Source organism: Triturus cristatus, chromosome 3_1, assembly GCF_964204655.1.
Source record: "Triturus cristatus chromosome 3_1, aTriCri1.1, whole genome shotgun sequence".
NCBI classification, from domain to species: domain Eukaryota; kingdom Metazoa; phylum Chordata; class Amphibia; order Caudata; family Salamandridae; genus Triturus; species Triturus cristatus.
The window spans coordinates 750,494,282-750,515,971 of NC_140583.1; the positions used below are offsets into that span (position 1 = coordinate 750,494,282).

At 44.5% G+C, this 21,690-nt stretch overlaps 1 protein-coding gene across 1 annotated transcript in view; it reads right to left on the bottom strand.

Annotated features, from left to right (window-relative positions):
- The window catches only part of LOC146860915 (mucin-5B-like), a 189,786-nt gene that overhangs the window by 56,848 nt on the left and 111,248 nt on the right, over window positions 1–21,690 (bottom strand). Inside the window, 1 exon segment of the mRNA XM_085646182.1 lies at window positions 2,401–2,567. Within this exon segment, the coding sequence (XP_085502308.1) occupies window positions 2,401–2,567 (167 nt within the window).

The window sequence follows — 21,690 nt, forward strand, 5'->3', positions numbered from 1 at the left end:
CCTCTTTGCGACCGAGGGAGTACGATGGCAGTTTTTCACTGCCTTTTCGTGCCGGTCTTTCCGTCACAAAAAGGCAGTAGGAAACTATATTTGGGGGCCCCCAATGGGGCCCCCATGGGTGTGAGGTTGCCTAAAGGCGGCCTAGGGGCACCTTTGGTGCCTCTCTGTGGATCCCTGCACCCGGTGGTGGGCACCTTGGGGTGCCGGCCACAGGGTGCAGGGATGAACTGCACCCCTGCTTTTCGCACTGCAAGCATGCATTCCGCTCGGTCAGTGTTTCCATATGTTGTGTGCACTGCTCCTGCAACTCTTTTGCCAGGAGCCATTGTGTTTTATGATTTCCATTTATTATTTTTACTTGAGGCACCTGTGGTGTGTTTTACAATTATTCCCTCTTAGGCAGGAAAAAGAGTGGGGAAGGTGCTGGTTGCATGGTGTCTCCTTTGTGAAGAGCAGTGTAGATCAGCTCCTGAATTGCTTTCAGGTTTATGTGCTTCTTTGCTCTGTTACTGCTGGGTTTCCACCCAGAAGCTGGCCTCTACTTCAGCTGGGAATGAAAACAAAGGGTCCAGGGGGACTCTTGAGGGCACTTAAAATACATTGTTTTTTTCTCGGAATGTCTTCTTTTGCAAAAATATGATCTGCTGTGTGCCCATGTGTACCAACACCCCACCAACCTCTTGTTAGATCAACATCCTGTGATTCTGGGCACATCACTTAGTCTCCCTATGCCTATAATTTGTTTTTGTTTTTTAACATTTTTTATTTGGAGATCGTTCATAAATCGTAATACAAAATACATTAAAAGGAAGGAATACATTTTCGCCACAAGCAACATGCCCACATAGTGAGAACCAATGTTTAAGACCATACACAGTGAAAACCACAACACTAATTCACATCAATAATTAAACAGTCTGATTTAACAGTGTTCGTAAAGTATATCCATTCCAAGATCGTAGCAACCCCAAGCTACTTTTAAACCAAGTTCTCCCAGAGAGCCTTAAACTTCTTATAGGAACCTGCTCTTAGAGCATACTTTCTTTCATGCTCCTTAATCCTACTCAATTTACTGTGCAAAAGTTGGAATATCCACCGATCTCCCCTTTGCAGGATCAGCGACCGAGCAGCCAGGACCAAGATAAATATCTGTTTTTTTAAGGATAGTTGCTGTTAAATCTTTGAAATATCTTAAACCCATTGTCTGAGTATCCAGTATCTGTATGACTTTCGGTGTTTCCTGGCAGTATTTGTTAATACTCTCCCAGAATCCGTCTAATTTCGGGCACTGACAGATAGTATTGGTTCAGTTCCCCCTTCCTCTATATTACATCAAAAGCAATTTGATGAGATCTGAGGATCACATAAGGTGCAGCATTAAGTATACCTTACAATGCAAAAGTGAAAGCGATAAAATCAGCCTTAACCATCAAAATAAAAAATCTTTGATGGTTTTAGATTTTTTCTAAATGGGTCGTCCACTGAATTTTATCTCTGCCACCCATGATGTTACTAAGATATTTATCAGGACTGTAATAGTCATTTATCAAAAAAAAACAGTAGGCTGAGCATCACTCCAAGTGGCATTTCTCCATTATCAGCTTCTCTCATTAGTTGCTCTTGTGCAGCAAAGACGTCTTTCTTGCCCTCAATCCAATATGCCAATTTCCTACGAAAAAAGAGTGCTCCAGTTGTTTAGTTAATGTCATTGCACATCGCCTTATATTTTTAATCATACAGACAATTGCTTTGGCTTTCGATGTATTTCTACAAGATATTTTTGGAGGAGGTGAGTAGAATGCAAGTTCACACTGTAGTTCCTGCTGATGTTTTCCACTACAGCAAGAGTTAGTTCATTTTCCAAAGTGTGTGTGCTTGTTCTCTGATCCTCAGTTTATACTGTCATGTAAGCATTACCTTCATTCCCTTTCTCATTTATGTAAAACTCCGTTTAAAGATTGGAACTGAGCGATTGACTATGGCGTCTTTTTTCCTGCTGAGAACGCAAATGTTTTGTTCTTTTCAAAAATAGGATGTATACATTTGACATCAAACAGCATTTCGTGTATGTTTTCATTAAATGTCTAATTTTATGGTTTATGCAGCTCTAGTTGATCGTTGCTAATGAATCCTTTTAAAACTCGAATATTGAGGGATCAGAGAATGAAAAGGGACAGGTTTCAGAAGCAATCAAGTCCTATTACTTTGCTTGGATAATTAGACTATGGAGCTGATTCTGAAACTACATGTTCATTATCCCTGCTCCCAAAATTACTATGGTATAGTTCTAGTTGGATTAGCCCGAGCTTTGACTCTTTGATCGGAGGGCCGAAGCACGTACAAGAAACCACCAACATGTCTCCTTCTGTCATGCACTTGGAATCTGGAAGCTGTACTTACGCACTTCATATCCAAGTTATTGCATCTTTTCTGACATTGGAATCCTGGTGTGCCTACAGGAGCACTGGAACAGTTAAAGTAGAGCTTGGGAGCTTTGCAATCTAGGGAGAAAGATAAGTTACACATGAATTAGTTCATAATGTAATGAGTTAAATTACCATCATGTACTGTTGTTGGACGTGGCCCTTTCTGCAGCATCATCCCCAAACATTTTGCCTCCTCTCCCCTGTCTTATTACAACATTTTTGTTGGGTTTTAGGACTATGCACACTTTATCACTGCTAATCACTGCTGAAGTGCTTGCGCTCTCTCCGTTAAACATGGTAAAATTAGCTTACACTTTATTGGCACATTTAATTTACTTGTAGGCTTCTGGTATAGCGGTATGATATATACTCAGGGCCTGTAATTCAAATGCCTCTAGTGGGCCTGCGGCACATATTGTGCCACCTCCTTAAGTAGCCCTTTTTAACATGTCACAGGCCTGCCATTGCAACCTTTAAGTGCACTTTTAAACTACCATTTTAACGAGCAAGAAAAAAACCTTAAGTCAAGCCTAACCCTGCTTTTTCAAGACATATGTCACCCACTGCTGTGCTTCTCTGCTGCAAGAAACACTACTACTCTGCTGCCCTGCTGCCTGAGTGAGAAGGACTGGACCTGCATCTTGAACCCAGGACCACCAGACTGACTCCATGGGCTAGTTTGTTGTGCTCCTGATCAAAGCCTCAGGGGCAGAAGATGCTCCAACCAACTTGAACCCTGTACCTGGACCCTGCCTGACCTGGAACCTTGGAAGTAGGCCTGAAGGTGCTCTGCCAGTGCAGCTGTGGTCCCCATCGGAACAGACAAGAAGCAACATGAAGCAATGTAATGAGATGCTGGCCCCACATAGCCTCGCTGTACAGGTGCCAGCCTCATTGGAATGACTGCCGAGTATGCAAAACCTTGCCGTACTGCTGCCGACTTCATCAGCACTGACGCAGAGTAACGTAAGGCCCTGCAAAGCCTCGCCACACAGCCTTGTCAAAACTAACATCAGACAACGCAAATAATTGCAAAGAATCACAGCGCAGGCCGTGCACCAGGTACATAAGGTTCTTTGTCCAATGGGAGTAACTTTGGGGTCTATTATGATGGCGGTTGGATGGCCGCCGCCGGGCCGGCGGTGGCAACCGCTGGGCTGGCAGCAGTCATCTGCCCACCATCACCACCCAGAAAGCCGCCGGTCACATTAGCATGGCGGTGACGACCACGATGGTGAGATTTCCTGCACGCCACTTTTCCGCTTGTAGCAGTCCGCACGCTTGCCTAGCGGGCGGAGCTGGACCGCTAAAATGGGGGCGGTGCAGGGTCAGGCTCCGGCGACATGATTATGATGCCGGCAGTAGCCAGCCTTTCTGCAGCAGTTGAACCGCCATGGAAAGGCATGCGGAGAATGTCTTTGGGGGCCAATGTGTTTGGGGGTGTGTGGGTGCACTGGGGACTACCCATGGTACCCCCCTACATGTCCCTGTACCAGGTGGCAGGCACTGTGCAGTCCCTGCCACGCAATGCAGGGATATGCTGGACATGCAGTTTTGGGCATCGCGGCAGTGCTGCTGGCAGCAGCAACCACGGCAATGTTAAATGCCGCGATCGTACCACCGTGGTCGGATTTTGACTGCGGAGCATACTAATTGGACCAGCAGTTATGCCGCGGTCCTAGCGGGCGGTGTTTTCCCTCTCCTTGTCTCTGTATTCAGACCGTGCTCTATCGCAGTCGGCCTGAACTTTTGATTTTGTCCCAGTCTGGAGTGACCAGTTGGCCGCAGGTGGAGCTTTGTGCTTTTTAGCACTGTTTTTACCAAAGTCTTTAAAATTGCACATCTCCAGTTTTACTTATTAGATTTTTGTCATCTTGGACTCAAACAATTCATTTAATTTTACTTTGGTTTCTAAATTAGGGTCCGATTCCGATCCGGGTCGGAAGGGCACCGAACGCGATCGCAGTCAGCCTGAACTTTTGATTTTGTCCCAGTCTGGAGTGACCAGTTGGTCGCAGGTGAAGCTTTGTGCTTTTTAGCACTGTTTTTACCAAAGTCTTTAAAACTGCATATCTCCAGTTTTACGTATTAGATGTTTGTCATCTTGGACTCAAACAATCCATTTAATTTTACTCTGGTTTCTAAATTAGGGGCCGATTCCAATCTGGGTCGGAGGGGCATCGAACGCGATCCGTCCGGAAAAACTACGTGCCGTACGCGTGTTTTCAGCCTGACTCATACAGCTGTACGAGCGATTAAGTGCGATGCAAGCTACATAAAATTTACCGACTGACTCGTTTCCGGGTCTGAATCGCTCCGTACGTCTCGGTTGTAAGCTAACTGTGGCGTGCAATGGATGCGATTCACGACCGAGCCAGTACGAGTGTCCGGCTCGCAAATCGTCCGGGTGGTTGCCTTTGGGGGTCCGCGTCGGACCCCCTGTCACCCGCAGCCCTAGGACTCAGACACAGGGGGAGACCCATGGGTCTCCCCAACACAGGCATGTACGGTGCAGATGGCACCGATGCGTACTCACTGTAGGGGGCGCACTTGTCCGCAATTTACAATTTCAGTCAATGGAAGCTCATGTACTCGTCGTACGTCCGGCTCCCATTGACTTCTATGGGAGTCCGACCAAACTGAGTCCGACAGCATAAGGTCGCATCGTACTCGCTCGGTCGGACTGCAGGACTCCGGCTTGGTCGGAAATCACTCTGGATCCGGCTCGGTCGGAGTGCTTTCCGACCCGGATCGGAATCGCCCCTTTGTGTTGGATTTTTCTTGTGTTGTGTTTTCACTTTATTACTGTTTGAAGTGATGCATCTATACTTTACACATTGCCTCTAAGTTGAGCCTGATTGCTTTTGTGCCATGCAACCAGATGGTTGAGCACAGGTTAATTTGGAGATCTCTTGTGTTTCACCTTGGCAAGAAATGTGGTTGCTGCTTGAATAGGGTTTCACCCCCCTCAACAACTAACCCCATTTTCTACAGATCCTCTATGGCCTCTTCCTGCAACCAAATAAACAATGTTTTTTTGGGAAGCACATTCAGGGCTAAGGTTTAGTGAAAACCACTATAGCAGCCTAAAAAATGTGGAGATACTTTTATTTTTGTAACAAATGTGATGAATATTCTGTTGCCTCTTTCAAACATGAATAAAGAATAGTAGCCAAGGAAATGCTGTCCTGAATGCTTGGGTTCTGGCAATACGAAGTATGTGTGGCCACCATCGGTTTTGGAGTGTATGATCCTTGAAGCGTGTTGGCGTCAGTGGACTAGCAGCACACTTCAGAAGACATGAAGTGCACAATAATTCAAAGTGTATTTTATTATCTATTCACTGTGAAGTGTTAGTGTCTCAAAGCAAAACATGTTAAATCCTGCAGCCTATAAATTGAATGAAAGTTAACCCTAAAATCAAACAGTGCAGATGAATAATAGAATACACTATTATCAATTTTAATGAAGATAATTTTTTCTCAATCAATTATTTCTGTCAAAAGAAGAAGACAGTTTAAACCTGGGCTTCCTCCAGCAAAACTCATAGATGAAATTTACAGGAACTAGTTAGAGAGATAATTTTATAAAGCAAAATCTAGAGATACATGATGGGTTTCATTCAAACAAATGTAGACTTTTGTGCAAGTTTATTGTTTTGCGTGTTCACAACCTACGAGTTAAAAGTAAGTTTACTAGAATAAAGACTCCACTTATTCGGGAGGGAGAACTCTGCACATAAAAAGATAAGCCAAGTGTGGGTTTAGCTTTAGAGAGCCGAGAGAGTGTGGCACAGGCAGTTGAAACAGGCAGGGCTCAGATAGTGAGCAGAAGTATCATAGTTTCAAAGAAGACAGTAGTTAACCAAGATGGTGCTGCCAGATTTAGAGCCCAGGCTGCAAGAGACTGCACACCAAGACCTGTGCAAGGGCACCATTAATGCTTCAGAAAGAAGGCCTAAAGAGTTAGCATGTAAGTGAAGATCTCTGCCCACAAAGAACAAACTGGATGATTTAGAGACTAGGCTTGGCAGACATTTTTATTCATACCTTAAATTATGAGAACATGCAGATTTTTTACATACTATGAAATGTGGTGATGAACTTAAATTTTAGCTTCATAAGTTTAATGCATGCATGGGTGACATTGAGAGGCTCTTATAAGTATAACAAATTGTGTTCTAAATATCACATTTTGATGTATCTTGCCTCCACATTGGTAGCTCTCCAATTACAAAAGAAGATTTATGTTCATTATTTAATATGGGGGCTTCAGGCTTTAGTGAGTAGATGTCAGAGGAGCAAATCTCAGGCCTCAGCCTGTGAAAAACTAAATGGTGATGGAGGCATCAGAAATTGAGCAGGAATACTCGTGTGAAAGCTAGCAGCAACCAACCATTGTCAACAGGATCTGCTACAGCATGTGCACCAGAATCATTTGGGAAGTATTCTTAAGGCACTTACGCATCCACGTCTTTTTACAGAGAAAATATGGTACTCACAGCATTTATATTAATTCCTTCCTCTTTCATAGGTTTCAATGCCACCTAATTTTTCAACCTTTTACATTGATTTTGGTGGAAAGAAATTACAAATTGCTGCTGAGATCATGATGCCTGCCGTTACCAGTATTTTAATGAAGTCTGAAAAAGGTTAAATGTATTTATTGTCAGTGGGCTCTCAGTAAAGCATTATTTTTTAGAGCCTTGTTGGGGAGGTGCGCATCTTTGGTGCAAATTTGAATTAACTTTTGTTTTTTTAAATGTCTTTGTTTGCACTTTCAAGATACAAATAGAGACAAAATAGGCAGCTGATCTTAGAATTTAAAGGATGAGTGCAATCAAGCAACCTTATAAGAAAGCAAGGCCCTCTGAAAACCACAATAATTGGGGTTCCATGTGCAAGCTGATATACCCAATCCTTGTATAAAAAGCCAATACCATTAGAGATCAACAATATCAACAACAAGAACAATCATAAATACTGGCTAGTAGGTAGGAGGGACTTCTCTAGTGGCATACAGAGAGTGGAGAGGATACTACTGAAAATATTTGACACAAAAACATTGTTAAGAAGGTGGTAGGAGGCTGTAGAGAAAGTCTATTGTATATTGCGTAAGGGGAGCATCACTTTACTGTATTGCATCAGTTACGTCATAAGAGGAAGGAGAGGACAACCCAGGGAGAGGCGCCTGGAAGCAGCAGCCCCCCAACGGACAAAGATGGGAACACATCAGGGGGAAGGGGATGCAATTTGTCAAAGAGCTTCTTTACGAAAGTGTCCCAGAGTGTGATGCCACCTGCAGCGTCCAATGGAGGCAGACGACAAAGCATTTGCTTCTGCTACTGCCCATTTATGTGTCACCCCAAGCCATACTGAGATTTCAGGCCGATGAGCTCCTTTTTAGGACATGGCTATTAGACATTTATATAACGCTAGTGCTAAGTTTGCCATACTTAAGTAATGCCTAGAGCCTTTCATAAATTTACTGATCCCCAATAGACATTGTAATGGATCTAGAGGAAGCTGTACATCGATCACTGCAGAGATATGCTCCAGTACTTGGGTCCAGGCACATACCAGTGGCGGGCACCCCCACACCATATTAAAAAATGTGACATCTGCTTATCTGCAAAAATGGAAGGAGTTCCAGGGAACAACGCATGGAGGCGAGGGGGATTGTGGTAAGTCTGATAGAGGCAGTTAAATTGTGTAATTTCGAGGCATGTATTACGGGACACCCGCTTATTGTGGCCTAATGCCATTGTTGTCCAAAAACAAACTGTGCCGAAGTCTGTCTCCCATCTTGTCTTGCCTCTAAGCATTCAGAACATGCCTGGTGCTAGAAAAGCTGCATTAAGCGATGACACAGCCTTTCGACCAAACCCATGGCTAAGGAAACAGTGCAGCTCCTGATGGAGTAAAGGCCCTGCGGCATCCATCAACCACACACGCCTAATACTGCATTTTAATGCATGATAGATGAGAAAGGACTCCGGAGGAGTCTCGAAGTTGTTGAAATAATAGCAGGGCGCCATCCTCAAAGAGGTTGCCTAGTTGGAGCAGTCCAACCTTTCACTAGGGACCCGGGCCTTGTTCATCCAGAAGCAACCTGAACTCAGGAAGATCCCAGAGAGGTATCCCCAGATGCCCCTCTCCAGGACCAGCACTCATTCAACTTCACTGGTTCCCAATTAATAAAAGAGTATCTTTCAAATCCCTGTGTTTCTGCCATAGAATTCTAAACAACCGTGGTCCTCGTTATCGGCAGAAACACAACAATCCCTGCAAACCCAGCAGGTGCCTCAGATCCATTGAAAAGAGGTTAGCAGCTGTGCCAAGGGCGCAAGGAGCTCGGATGGGTGGACACTCATTTGGCCTCTTGGCCTCTAAACTGTGGAAATCACTTCCACTTGACCTGCAGCTAAAAAGCTCAAAACAACCCTATTGGAAAAAACTTAAAACCTGACTCTTCAAAGCTTGAATATTTTCTACCTTCTTGGTAGACCTGCCAGTTCAACGTCCCTGCATGGGGACACTTCGTTATTGGAGTAACCAGATGCTTAACAAATTTAAAAAAATATATATATATATATATATTATCTACTGGCCAGTAGATAGTTATAGTTAGGACCCTGTTTCCATAGGAAATCCGCAACATTCTATTTGGAATAACTTTGGCGCCGGTCGACGAATCCTCGCAAAATTTTCAAAATAGGTGGGGCGCTCCGCTCCTACCCTGAAAGTCTCGGGGGGATTCGTCAAGCGGGGGCTGAGATAAAAGGGGGGTCCCAAAACGCGTTTTTCCCATGCATTTTTCCATAGGACCTTTAGACACAGCTACAGCCCGAACGGCTGAACAGAGTTACTTGAAATTTGGCAGAGAGGTAGTCCTCAGGTCAAGGAAGTGCCTTTTATAGGTCTGGTGTAAATCTGTTCAGTAGTTCCTGAGAAAATAGCATTTAAATCAATATATATATCTGTGGCAGCTTACGGTGCGCTTACCGTGCACTTACGGTAAGCTTACCGTACGCGTACGGTGCCGTGCGCGAGCGCGATTCTGATTGGCTGTTAGATCTTAGTAAACATTCGAATCGTTCGAAACCAGGAAGCGGCGGCCGCCATTTTCTCTCTCGCACTCTGAGGGGGGGAGGAAAAACAAAGGCAAAAAACATGTAAAGGGACTGTTTAGACAGCTCCTAACCACCTAGCCTTGATGAATGTGTCCCCAAAGAACCCCCAAGGCCAAAAATGCATTTTTATTTTTTTACGAAAAATCGCCGATTACGCTTACCTTACGCGTACGGTAAAAAAAAATTAAAAAAAAAAAATTATCCACACTCTCCCCACCCCGTGTGCAAATGGTGCCAGAAGTGCACCATTTGTACATGGCTTATTTATGTTTACGGAAATGTAAAAGCTTACCTTGCACAACGAAGCGCATAATATGTCCTCCATGTGAGCACGGTGCGAGAAGCGCATCTTGCGTACATGGCCCATCCACGGCACTAACTGCGTAAAGTGGGCGCGCGGTGCGTGAAGCGCACCGCGTGCTCACTGTGCGCGCACGGTGCGCGAAGCGCACTGTGCGCGCACGGAACGAACTGCGTTAAGTGGGCGCGCACGCCACGAATGGCGTAAAGTAACTTAGCATTTAAAAAACCGTACAAATTCACTGAAAAAACCATAGGTTTCACACACGTTATAGTTAGGAATTAGCATTTAAAAAAACTTGCAAATTCAGTGAAAAAACCATAGGTTTCACACATGTTATAGTTAGCTGGACATTTTACTGATAAAAAACCAATGAAATTCCCCCGTTATAGTTAGTGCAGGCAACTATAACTCACGCGACCGCAATCCTCTGCTGATGACATATGTGTCTTTATGAAAAAAAAATATTTGTAATATATGTATAGCTAAAATTTAATGGAAGAAGACATGGGCAAATAATTGTCTAAATACAGTATTAGCATCAGCAGAGGATTGCGGTCGCGTGAGTTATAGTTGCCTGCACTAACTATAACGGGGGAATTTCATTGGTTTTTTTATCAGTAAAATGTCCAGCTAACTATAACATGTGTGAAACCTATGGTTTTTTCACTGAATTTGCAAGTTTTTTTAAATGCTAATTCCTAACTATAACGTGTGTGAAACCTATGGTTTTTCCAGTGAATATATATATATATATATATATATATTCAGTAAAAAACATAGGTTTCAGGGGCGTTATAGTTAGCTGGACATTTCCCTCGTACAAAACCCTAGAAATTCCCCTGTTATAGTTAGTTCAGCTAACTATAAATCGCGCCCCCGCAATGCACTGCTGATGACGTCACATATTACATTACTCATGACATGGTCAGTGACATCACAGATGACATCACTGATGACATCTGAAATGACATCACTGATGATGACATCATCCAGTGAATGTGTGTTTTTCTGAAAAGTTTAAATATGTTTTATATATTTATAGTGAAAGGCCTATGGAAGAATGAGTGGGTGTATAAGTGTGTGAATGGGTGATTTTCTAGGTGCGTAACTAACTCTATAAGTAAGTCATTAAATGTATCTTACTGCAGACTAGTGACTAAACTGTGTGAATGTCTGTATGTGTCTGTGTGTTGGTGTATAAGTGGCTGCATGGTTTTGTGAATAGCTATATGAGTGTCTATATGGGTTATTGATTGGTTGTCTGAGTATATGTATGGGTGCCTGAGTGTTTGTGTGGGTAGGGTGTGTGTGACTCTGTGCATAGATGCGTGAGTGGGTGATTCAGTGGGTGCATGGTTTTAAGAGTGCATCTGTGATGGACTGTATGGTTGGGTGACTGTATGTAAGGGTGTGTTAGTGATTGAATGTATATCTCAGTTGTACATTTGTCAGTAACTACATATGTGAAACGCAGTGTATATGTGTGTAAGAGTATATAACTATCTATATGTGAGAGTGTGTGATTTTGGGAGTGTCTGTATGGATGAGTGTGTGCTTGTATCAGTAATTGTATAAGAGCGTCAGAATTTGTTAGTATTTTTATGAGAAAGCGAACTTGAGTGTGTTTAACTGTATAGGTGAGTAAATTGGACTGTGATTAATTATTTGCATGACTGACTAGATGTGTCAGTACCTCAATGGATGATTGGCGGTGTGTGAGTGTCTATATAGGTGTATAAATGCATATGATAGTCCTGTACAGAGTGACTGCAAGTATGAGTGACTGTACAGGTGAGTGAGTGGAGATGTATGTAGACCTAAGAGTCAATGAGTGGGTGTGTAGTTCTTGGTATTGGAGTATCTATGGTTTTCAAAATGACCGTCTGAAATTTTGAGTCGGTGTATCAAAGGTTATATTAGAGTGTGAGAAGATGCACTAATTTATCACATGGATGACATCATCAGTGATGTCATCAGTGATGTCACCGACCATGTCATGAGTGATGTAATATGTGACGTCATCAGCAGTGCATTGCGGGGGCGCGAGTTATAGTTAGCTGAACTAACTATAACAGAGGAATTTCTAGGGTTTTTTACGAGGGAAATGTCCAGCTAACTATAACTCCCCTGAAACCTATGTTTTTTTAGTGAATTTCTAAGGTTTTTTAAATGCCAATTCCTAACTATAACGCCCCTGAAACCTTTGGTTTTTTCAGTAAATTTCAAAGGCTTTTTAAATGCCAATTCCTAACTATAACGTGCATGAAACCTATGGTTTTTTCAGTGAATTTCAAAGGTTTTTTAAATGCTAATTCCTATCTATAACTTATCTCTAAAGATATCATGTTTAATGATTTTCATTGCATTTCTATATTTTTCAAATTCAGTGAGTCAATTTCATTAATTATGTGTTTTTGAAATTCTTTTTTATCACCATTTTTAAAATGTATTTTTTTAATTAATTCTTTAAAAAATTTAAAAATATTTGTTTTTATTGGGTTTTTCAAACATATTTTTTTATATTTTTAAAAATATTTCTTTAACCATATGTTCAAAACTTTATTTTATATATATTTTTTCCATGTTTTTGGATCCGCGCACCCTATGCGCACCGTTCTCGATCCCTACGCGTTGGCATTCGTGCATGGTATGCGTTAGGTACATGTTTAGTGCGCGATCGCAATGCGACAGGTACGCGACTCCCAGCCTATACGCGACACGTTATATGTACGTAACGCGACGTTTACGCGCTTCCGCGATGCGTCATCTGCGTCTATGACGCGGTAGGTGCGCGGATCCCGCGAAATATTTAACTTTTTAAAAAACATATATATATATGTATTTCATGTGAATATTAATTGAAGTCAAACTCTAAACTAGTCTTAAAACTAATATATTTTTACATCTAATCCTATAATTTTTTTAATTGTGAATAAATCTGTTTCTGCTTTTCTCCGAGACTATAGAATGGGGTCCATTTACAATAACAATCTGCACTTTCATATGCAAGAGATGTATAGGAGAGATGGAGTACACTTTACTGATGAAGGAAACAGAGTCTTCCTCAACAACTTAAGACTCTGTATAGGTACTTACTTATAAGTACCAAAAACTCTCAAGGAACACAACGGCTCTTTTTAGAGCCACTCAAGAACAAAACACTTAAGCTTGATGTTTATCTCCCAAAAATTTCAGTTTTTTTTCCTTGGATCTGCGCACCCAACGCGTTAGGAACCGCTCACCCAACACGTGAGAATCCGTGCACCCAACGCGGTAGGATGCGCGCACCCTGCACGCATTTCGCCGTTTTATTTTTCTTTAAAAAGGGGGCCCCAGGGGGTCCTTCTGGGACCTCCTAAGCACCTCTAGAGGGTCAGAGTATTCCCACTCTGCCACCTTTATATGTTTTACACACTTATTCACCTTGCTTCTTCAGCCTCGCTTCTACCGAGGCAGAAAATGGCCGTCAACAGTTCCTGGTTTCGAATGTAGACAGACACTCGACAGCCAATTAGCATTCAGCGCGCGATCGGGAGGGTGCGTGCTTGGTTCGGGGAGGGTGCGCTTACGGTGCGGGAAGGGTCCGCAGATCCTCCCAGGCCATAGATATCACTAACTTTTTTACCCTAATTTTCTCAGGAACTACTGAACAGATTCACATCATTTATGCAAAAGGCATGAGTCTGAACTGAGGACTACCTCTTTGCCAAACTTGGTGTCATTCCGTTCCGCGGTTCGGGCTGTAGCTGCGACAACAGATCCTATGGGAAATTGCATGGGGAAAACGCTTTTTGGGACCCCCCTTTTTTCTCGGCCCCCGCTTGACGGATCACCGTGAAACTTTCAGGGTAGGAGCGAAGCTGAGCGGAGCTGGCCAAAAGTTTGGAAAATTTCACGAGGATTCATCAACCGGCGCCAGACTTATTGGGAATAGAATGTTGCGGATTTCCTATGGAAAATAGGTCCTAACTATAACTATCTACTGGCGACCGCCAGTAGATAATATATATATATGTATATATATATATATTATTTTATTTTTTTAATATATATATATATATATATATATATATATATATATATATATATATATATATATATATATATATATATATATATATATATATATATATATATATATATATATATATATATATATATGGGGAACCATATGTTTGGGTTGCATATATCTATTCCATATCAGATTGGCCACACGTAATAATCTAGGGAGCTCCTTAGTAGGGCTATCTGCTGATAGTAGCCAGTGGAGTAGATATCAATTTCCAAGCTCACCAAGTGCAACATTAAAATCTCCCATCCGTTCTTCGCCAGTCACCGGATAGGCCATTGTAGTTGTGCTGAAGTGAAGTACAGCTTGAAATTCGAAGTGGCCAGGCTCCCCTTTTGAATAGGACGATGTAATATCTGAAGGGATACATGCTTATGTGCTGGTCTCAAGATGAAATCCGACTCCAGTCCCTTTAGTTCCTTAAAGACCACCCTGGCAGGTCATTATGGAAGAGCTAAGAAAAAGTATAGGAACCACGATAGGATAAGCATTTTGGCTAAAGCTGCACAGCCAATAGGCGATAAAGGTAGCATCCTCCAAAAGCCCATTGAGTTCCGAACCGAATTCAATGTCCCACCATGGTTGACATCTAAAAGATCCCTGTCAGAGGGGTACACATTAATCCCTAGAAGAAAAAGGTGTCAAAGTGCCAGGGAATGTGGTTGTGTTTCAATGCGGTTCTCGCTGCGAGATTCAAGTTCCGGAGCGGGTAAGAACAAGATTTACCCCAATTAATCTGGAGTGCAGTTAGGTCTCTAAAGGTGTCTAGCAGGTCATGCAGGGCATATAAGGATTCAGTGTGAACTTGCAAATAAATGAGCAAATCATCCGCGTATAAGTAGGACATGTGCAAAGTCGTGTGAACTGGTATATCCCAAGTAGGGCCTCTGGTCCACAATGCCGCAGCCAGTGTCTTCATAGCCAAAGCACAATGATGGGGGAAAAGGGAGCAACCCTGCCTGGTACCTCTAAGAATAGAGTAGAAATGTAAAGTATAGTGTCCTGTGAGTACTCTAGCCAGTGAGCAGCATACAGAAATTTGAACCATTTGACAAATTCTGGGCCTATGCCAACGGCCTGCAGCACACGGAACAGATAGGTCCAGCCTAATGTGTCGAAGACCTTTTCAATATCTAGGGAGACCACCACTTGTAGAGGCTCTGTGTTGTGTGCTGTACCCATGACGTGCCACAGCTAACGTATGTTAAAAGCAGTCGATTGATGTTGAATGAATCCACACTGGTCAGAGTGTATCAGAAATTTGAAGACAGGGAGCAGTCTGTTGACCAGAACTTTCCTCAGGATCCGGTAGTCAATGTTGAGCATTGAGATAGGACAATGGAAACTCACCAAGAGTGAGTCCTATGTCTTGTTTTGGTGATACAACTGTGAGGGCTTCCTCAGAAGGAGGTTTGTACAAAACCCTGGCTATGTGCCTCATTGTACATCGCCAGTAACTTGGGAGCCAGCTTAGCACCATATGCCACATAAGTTGTATGGGTTGCTCCAAATTTCAGCAAGTGTAGGGGGGATAATTGGGGAAGAGTAAATCCTCACAATAAAGCTTCTAACGCTGGCATGAACAGCTCCATAGGCGGATTATACAACAATTCATAGTATTTGGTAAAGACTTAATTTATGTCCGCCTGTATATTCACTATGTATCCCTCTGCATCCCGAATGGTGCAAATAACTGTCTGCGGGATTTCCAAAAGTAGCAGCCATGCCAACACGCGCCCATGCTTGTCTCCCTCCATATGTTGATGCACTACTGGGGCTCCATAGTCAAGATCACTCAAATGTTGGGACTATTCTCTATGTTGTCGACGAAGATTTGCCAGTCTCAGGCGTGCGGATACTGCGTTCGCCACCTCAAGTTCGGCAACCCGTATCCGTGTTTCGAGGTCCGTGACAGAGTGCATCAATGTCAATTTTGCATCCCAAGAGGAATTAATGCAGTGTCCCCTTATGACTGTAGAATCCCACTCACAGCCCCTGCTAGTCTCTGTGCCATCATTAGTCTCAAAATACTGTGAGAGGTACGTACCTCTTCCCTCCCTGTAGGGCAAATCTCTCAATGCTTCCGTTCGCAGCCTCCATATCGGGACAGCAGACCTGGTCACCCCCCACCGGAAGGTCACCTTGAGTGGAATATGGTCGGAAATTGTCAGACCTCATTACTCAGAAGCCTGTATTAGTGGCCAATACTCAGAAGTACCAAAAATATAATCTATCCTAGAATGAATCTGATGGCTAGGGGAATAATAGGAATATTACATGTCAGTTGGATGTCCCAGGTGCCAGACTTCATGAATGTGAAGCACCGCAGCCTAATACTGAAAGTGCTTTCAGGCGTATATATATGCCCTGGGTACACCATAATCCCGGGACCTGTGGGTCCTGTATTAGGGACAGAGATAACATGTGGAAAACGTCAGCCTGGTGCGTGTTAGGCGTGTTGATGGAGAACTGGGAGCTGGGGAGCCCATCTAACAATCCCTCCAGCAAAACATATCTACCTTCAGAACCTATCAGCGTCCTACGCTGCACTAAAGGCACAGCCGGGGCCATCTAAATCATGGCCCCTCAAGCCTAGGCTGAGTATACAGCACCCTATGTTTTACCTTGCCAGAGTTTGGCAACTATTTCAAGTTATATCTTAGTAAGGTTATACAAAACATGTAAAAAAGAGAGGTAAACGAAATAAGCAGTTAAGTGGCCAAAGAAATGATCTTGAGTCTTCAGATGATACAAATAATTCTTCTTTATAGGCTTCAACCAAGTGCATGTGCAGCCAACGCTTTTCTCCCTAAACAGGGCTTCATCAGGACTGCAAATATAACATATCAGTGTATTTGTACGCGTGATAGCCAATATAAAAAAGCGGTTTTGAAAATACGTTCTTAAGATCTAAACAAAGTGACAAAACACTGCTGGTCCAGATGTAGGATGGATTTAACGGAGCACAAGTTCCAGAGGCCATCCAATATGCTATCAGACAGGGTCCATGACTTGAGCTGCACAGAGTTAGTGGCCCCGGATACAGTGAGGCCGGCACAGGCACACCGCCACGGGATGGTGACCTGCAGTGCAGTGAGATAGGGCCACGCAAGCTGAGCGGGTCCTCGTCGATGTCGAAGGTGAATGTAGCAGAGAGTTGCTGGGGACAGTGGAAGGTGTCCTCCAGGGCAGGATGCAGAGGACAGAAGCCGGCCGGAAGCGGCAAATGGAGGAGTGGAATGCTAAAGCCTCATTTTTGCCACAAAGTCAGTATCACCAACATGATGATGAAGACAACCCCCAGTCCATAGACTCAGTCGCCACCAAAGTTCAACCAGAAAGTGTCCATGGATGTCGGGGAACAGGCTTAGTGGCACCGGAGCTGAAAGGGGATGCAGTCTGCATTGAGGGCAGTACAATGATATCAAATCTGCCATAAATAAATCAAGACTGAGTTCCCAATGTGTGACCTACTCGACCATAGTGTAGGCCTGAGGCAGAGGTCAGCAAGGGACCACAGACAGGTGTCGTTCGGATGCTATGCACAGAGTTGGTGGCACTACATCGAAGGGAGTATAGTGACATTAAATCTACCATAAAGTGTGTCCTCTGCCATTGCATAATCAAGACCCAGTTCCACATGTGTGACCTACTTGACCGCTGTGTAGGCCAGAGGCAGCAGTCAGCGCAGGCCAACCGCTGTTCAGCAAGCTCCCCCTGGAACTCTAACACGCGACGTTGAAATGGCATGTAGGGATGACTTGTGGTTGACGGAGGTAGAAGCACCAGAGGTGAGTGGGTGTTTAGCCATCGATGATGCCGTGTCCTGCCTGGTACGGACTGGATTGGATTGGTGTGAGGCCTGCTGGATCGCAGTGTAGGCTGAAGGCATAGTCATCAAGGGCCCACAGATACGTGCAGTTGGGATCCTATGCACAGACTTGGTATCACCACATCGAAGGGAGTATAGCGATTTAAACTCTGCATTGAAATGTGCACTGGGCCATTGTGTAATCAAGACTCAGTTCCAAATGTGTGACCTACTTGACCGTAGTGTAGGCCGGATGCAGCGGTAGAGTACGTCAATGAGAAAAGAGTACAGCGGGCCTGTGTCACGGGGCCATGATGGTCTGAGGAGGCTGCCAAGGTCACGGGCCTCGGGCTTGGAGCTTGCGCTGGCACATGGTGGGCTCTCTTTGACATGCACCGGTGTCGGCAGGTGAGCAGTGAGGCCTGGCTGCGCAGGGGCGGGCAAATGGGTTCGGGGACCATCGGCCCTGGGAGCAACAGGCGCACGGGATCGCAGGCAACACCGCTCACAGCGACGGCCTCAAGGCGGGGTGGGAGGTGCTGCCCTGGCAGACATGTTGGGCATTACGGAAGAGAACCATGCCCAGAGCTACATGCTTTTTATTCACACCCCTATGCTGGTTTGGTGTATGCCGGGCCAGCCCACGCTGCACACGCATACAGGGGGGATGTCACCAGCTACATTTCTGTGATCTTCACCACTGACTGGGGTGACATGATTGCGTCCACTGTCCACTACACTCCAAACACCAGCAGTGCATGTAGACATGGATATGTCTGTGGTCTTCATACTGCAGTCTGTCCAGCACATCTCTGCCACACTTGGCATTGTGTACATTCACATTCATGGGTCAATTGCCTCCTTTGCACATGCCTGGTTCCCACCTCTCCCCACATTCCGCTATTGTGTGGCTGAGGTGCCATGCCGTTGGAGGCTCATGTACATGACTAGCCCAGGTTGCCACAGTAAGTTGTGCTGTCATGTCTGGTGGGGGGGCATGTTGTTTGGCATGTTGTATGTGATTTTGTAACGTGTGCATTGCCAGAGTTGTGACTTGCATGATTGTGGAGTTGAGGTGTGTGGGGTGTTCATTTGGTACTTAACAACGAGCATTGCATTTCCATAGGTGCCATCCTGGAAGCGCTGGTTGATGATGGACTGTCGGAAGATGAAGGAATCAAGCACACAGCCTGGGTAGTTGGCGACGGCATTGGTGAAGAGTCCCCGGTGGTCCACTATTGCCTGCACATTGATGGAATGCTTGTGCTTTCTGTTGCGGTAATTGTGTGCAGTGTCGGCAGGGGGCACAAGTAGGACGTGTGCTGTTGATTGCCCCAACACGTGCAGGAATCCAGCTATGGCGTATAGTCCTTGCTTGGTCTCCAGCTGTATCTGAGCATTGTGGGGGACGTATAGGTACTGGGGTACCAAGCTGATGGTGGGTTCCAGGACAGGTGTGAGGAACTTGGATGGGGATGGCAGTGACACTCCTCCGACTCTGGCGGTTGTTGGTTGGGAGGTACCAGAGACCAACAGGTGCAGCACAGCCAGCAGCTTTGTCTGAGGTGGGATGATAGTTGTCTGCTGTGTTGGTACCATCAGCCTGTGAGTAATGATGGTCAGGATGCAGAGGATGGTTGTCCTTTTGAGCCTGTAGTGGTCTGTGAGGCTGGTGCGTTTCCTGAAGGTCCGCTGTCTTTGTCTGCGCTGACTCTGTGGTGGTCCGGGGGGGCAGGAGGGGATCTGGGGGGGGTGGCCGTCCTGGGGGTGTTGTGGCCCTGTTGGGGCTCTGAGCTGCATGATCAGTGGCTCCATGGCATCTGTTGGTTTTCAGGTGTAGCTGTGGGCTGGGCTCCCTTTTCTGGTGCAGGTTATCATGCGACTTTGCACCAGGTCAGAGCAGCTGTAAATTTCCTGCTGCTAACGTGCCTTATCACCTGTTTTGTGGTCTTATCATCGATCTGGCTGGTCGTTGAGAATGTTGAGTTGTGGTGTTGTCGTGGCTTTTTACTAGGGATTGCCTACTCTGCATGTCATTAGCGATAGTTGCCCGGGTCATCTGTGGCAATGTTTTTTGCGGATGCTATCGCAGGTAAACTGGTGGTATCGGCTGTTAGCATCAGCTTGTGAATGGGGTGATAAATTTATCGCGACTTTGGCTGCGATAAAGTGCCGATAACTCGCGATAGATCTTTGAGAATATGCCCCTAAGTTGTTTACCAGTCCATATTAATGTAACCAGTCGGATGTAAGCAAATAGGTATAAGAATTTAGGGAGGACTATCATCTTTGCTATTGCAGTAGGACCTGTGAGGGATGGAGGGAGTTTGGTCCAGATAGATATCCTGTCCTCCAACCATGTCATGGAATGGCCACAATTTGCCCACCATAGTTTTTCTACATTGCCATTTAGCCATATTCCAAGATAGTAAACTGGGTCGGTGGCCCATTTTAAGGGATATTCTGTTGTGAATTGATCTGTGTTATCAGTGAAAGGAAATATGATAGATTTTGCCCAATCATGTGTATCCCCAAATAGCCTCCAAATTGTACCACCTCATGAGTCTCAGGAGGGAGCTTGTCTGCTGGTTTATTAACATAGGTAATGAGGTCATCTGCATACAATAAAATCACTAATCCCCTGGTGGTAAATCCGATACAACTGTTCGCATGATGTTAATTAGGTGGCATCACCAGTGGCTCCATTGCTATAGCAAATTGGAGCAGGGACAGTGGACATCGCTGCCTTGTTCCTCGGCTAATTTGAATGGGGCCAGAGATCAGCCTGTACATCAGTACTCTTGCCATTTGAAAGAAATATAGGAGTTTCACCTGCTTGATGAAGTTAGGGCTAATACCCAGATGTCTCAGGAGAGGAAATAGCTAACTCTACATTCCAATAAATCAAAGGACTTAGTGGCATCCAATAGGGCAGCCATCACAGATAGTTGAGGGTCAAGGTCATGCATGACTCCAAATATAGTGCGCAATATGTGAGTGGTAGAACGGACAGAAATAAATACTGATTGGTCTGGATGAACTATTATGGGCGGCAAGATTGCAGCTGGTTAGCAAGACGTCTGGCAAGGATTTTATTGTCCACATTTGTTAGAGGGAGGGGACAATAAGAGTCACATAGGTTAGCAGGTTTCCCTGGCTTCAGTAGTGTAATGATAGCTGCCACCCTCAATGAAGGGGTAAATGTGGGGCCAGAACGGGAGCAAATTCTTTACAAAAAGTAGTTGGGAGGCAATCCTGTCCAGGTGCCTTTTCACCTGGCAGGCTTCTGATCACATGGACAATATCCTAAGTGTTAAAGGATGAATCTAGATAGGCATGATGTGCATTATCAAGCCAGAGCCGATATATGGTGTCAAAATACTCAGAAAGCGCTATTGGATATAGTCACAGAGTATAGTTGTGAACATAAAGAGGACATTACTGCTAGCATTTCGGATGAAGAGGTGATTTGTTGGCCTTCTGTGTCAAGGAGTTTGGTGATGTAGTTGGCAAAATAGCCTGAACTTAAGATGGTTAAGGGGCCAAGTGCAGGCACGGTTGTGGAGTTTCTCAAAGAAATGTTCACAAGGGAGGGCTTTCCCTAATTTCTCCTTTCTGATAATTGCACTCTGTTTATTAGCAAGGAACTCCAGGTTTTCCTCGAGTCATGTGGTATTAGACACCTTAAGAGCTCATTGTATCACCCATAAACAAATGGTCTTGTTGAGAAAATGAATCAAGTGGCTGGTGAGTGCATCAGATGGGCTAAGAGTGGCAACCACAATGTTGTAAAGTCTGTGTGCAGCATGCTGTGGTTGTCTAGGACTACTCCAGACTCTACTACAAAGGTTTCTTTCTTTGAATTACTGAGAGATAAAAAGGCTACCACTAGTTCTCATCCAGCATGAATGGCTAATGTCTCAAGAGTGAGTCAGATATGGAGCAGCT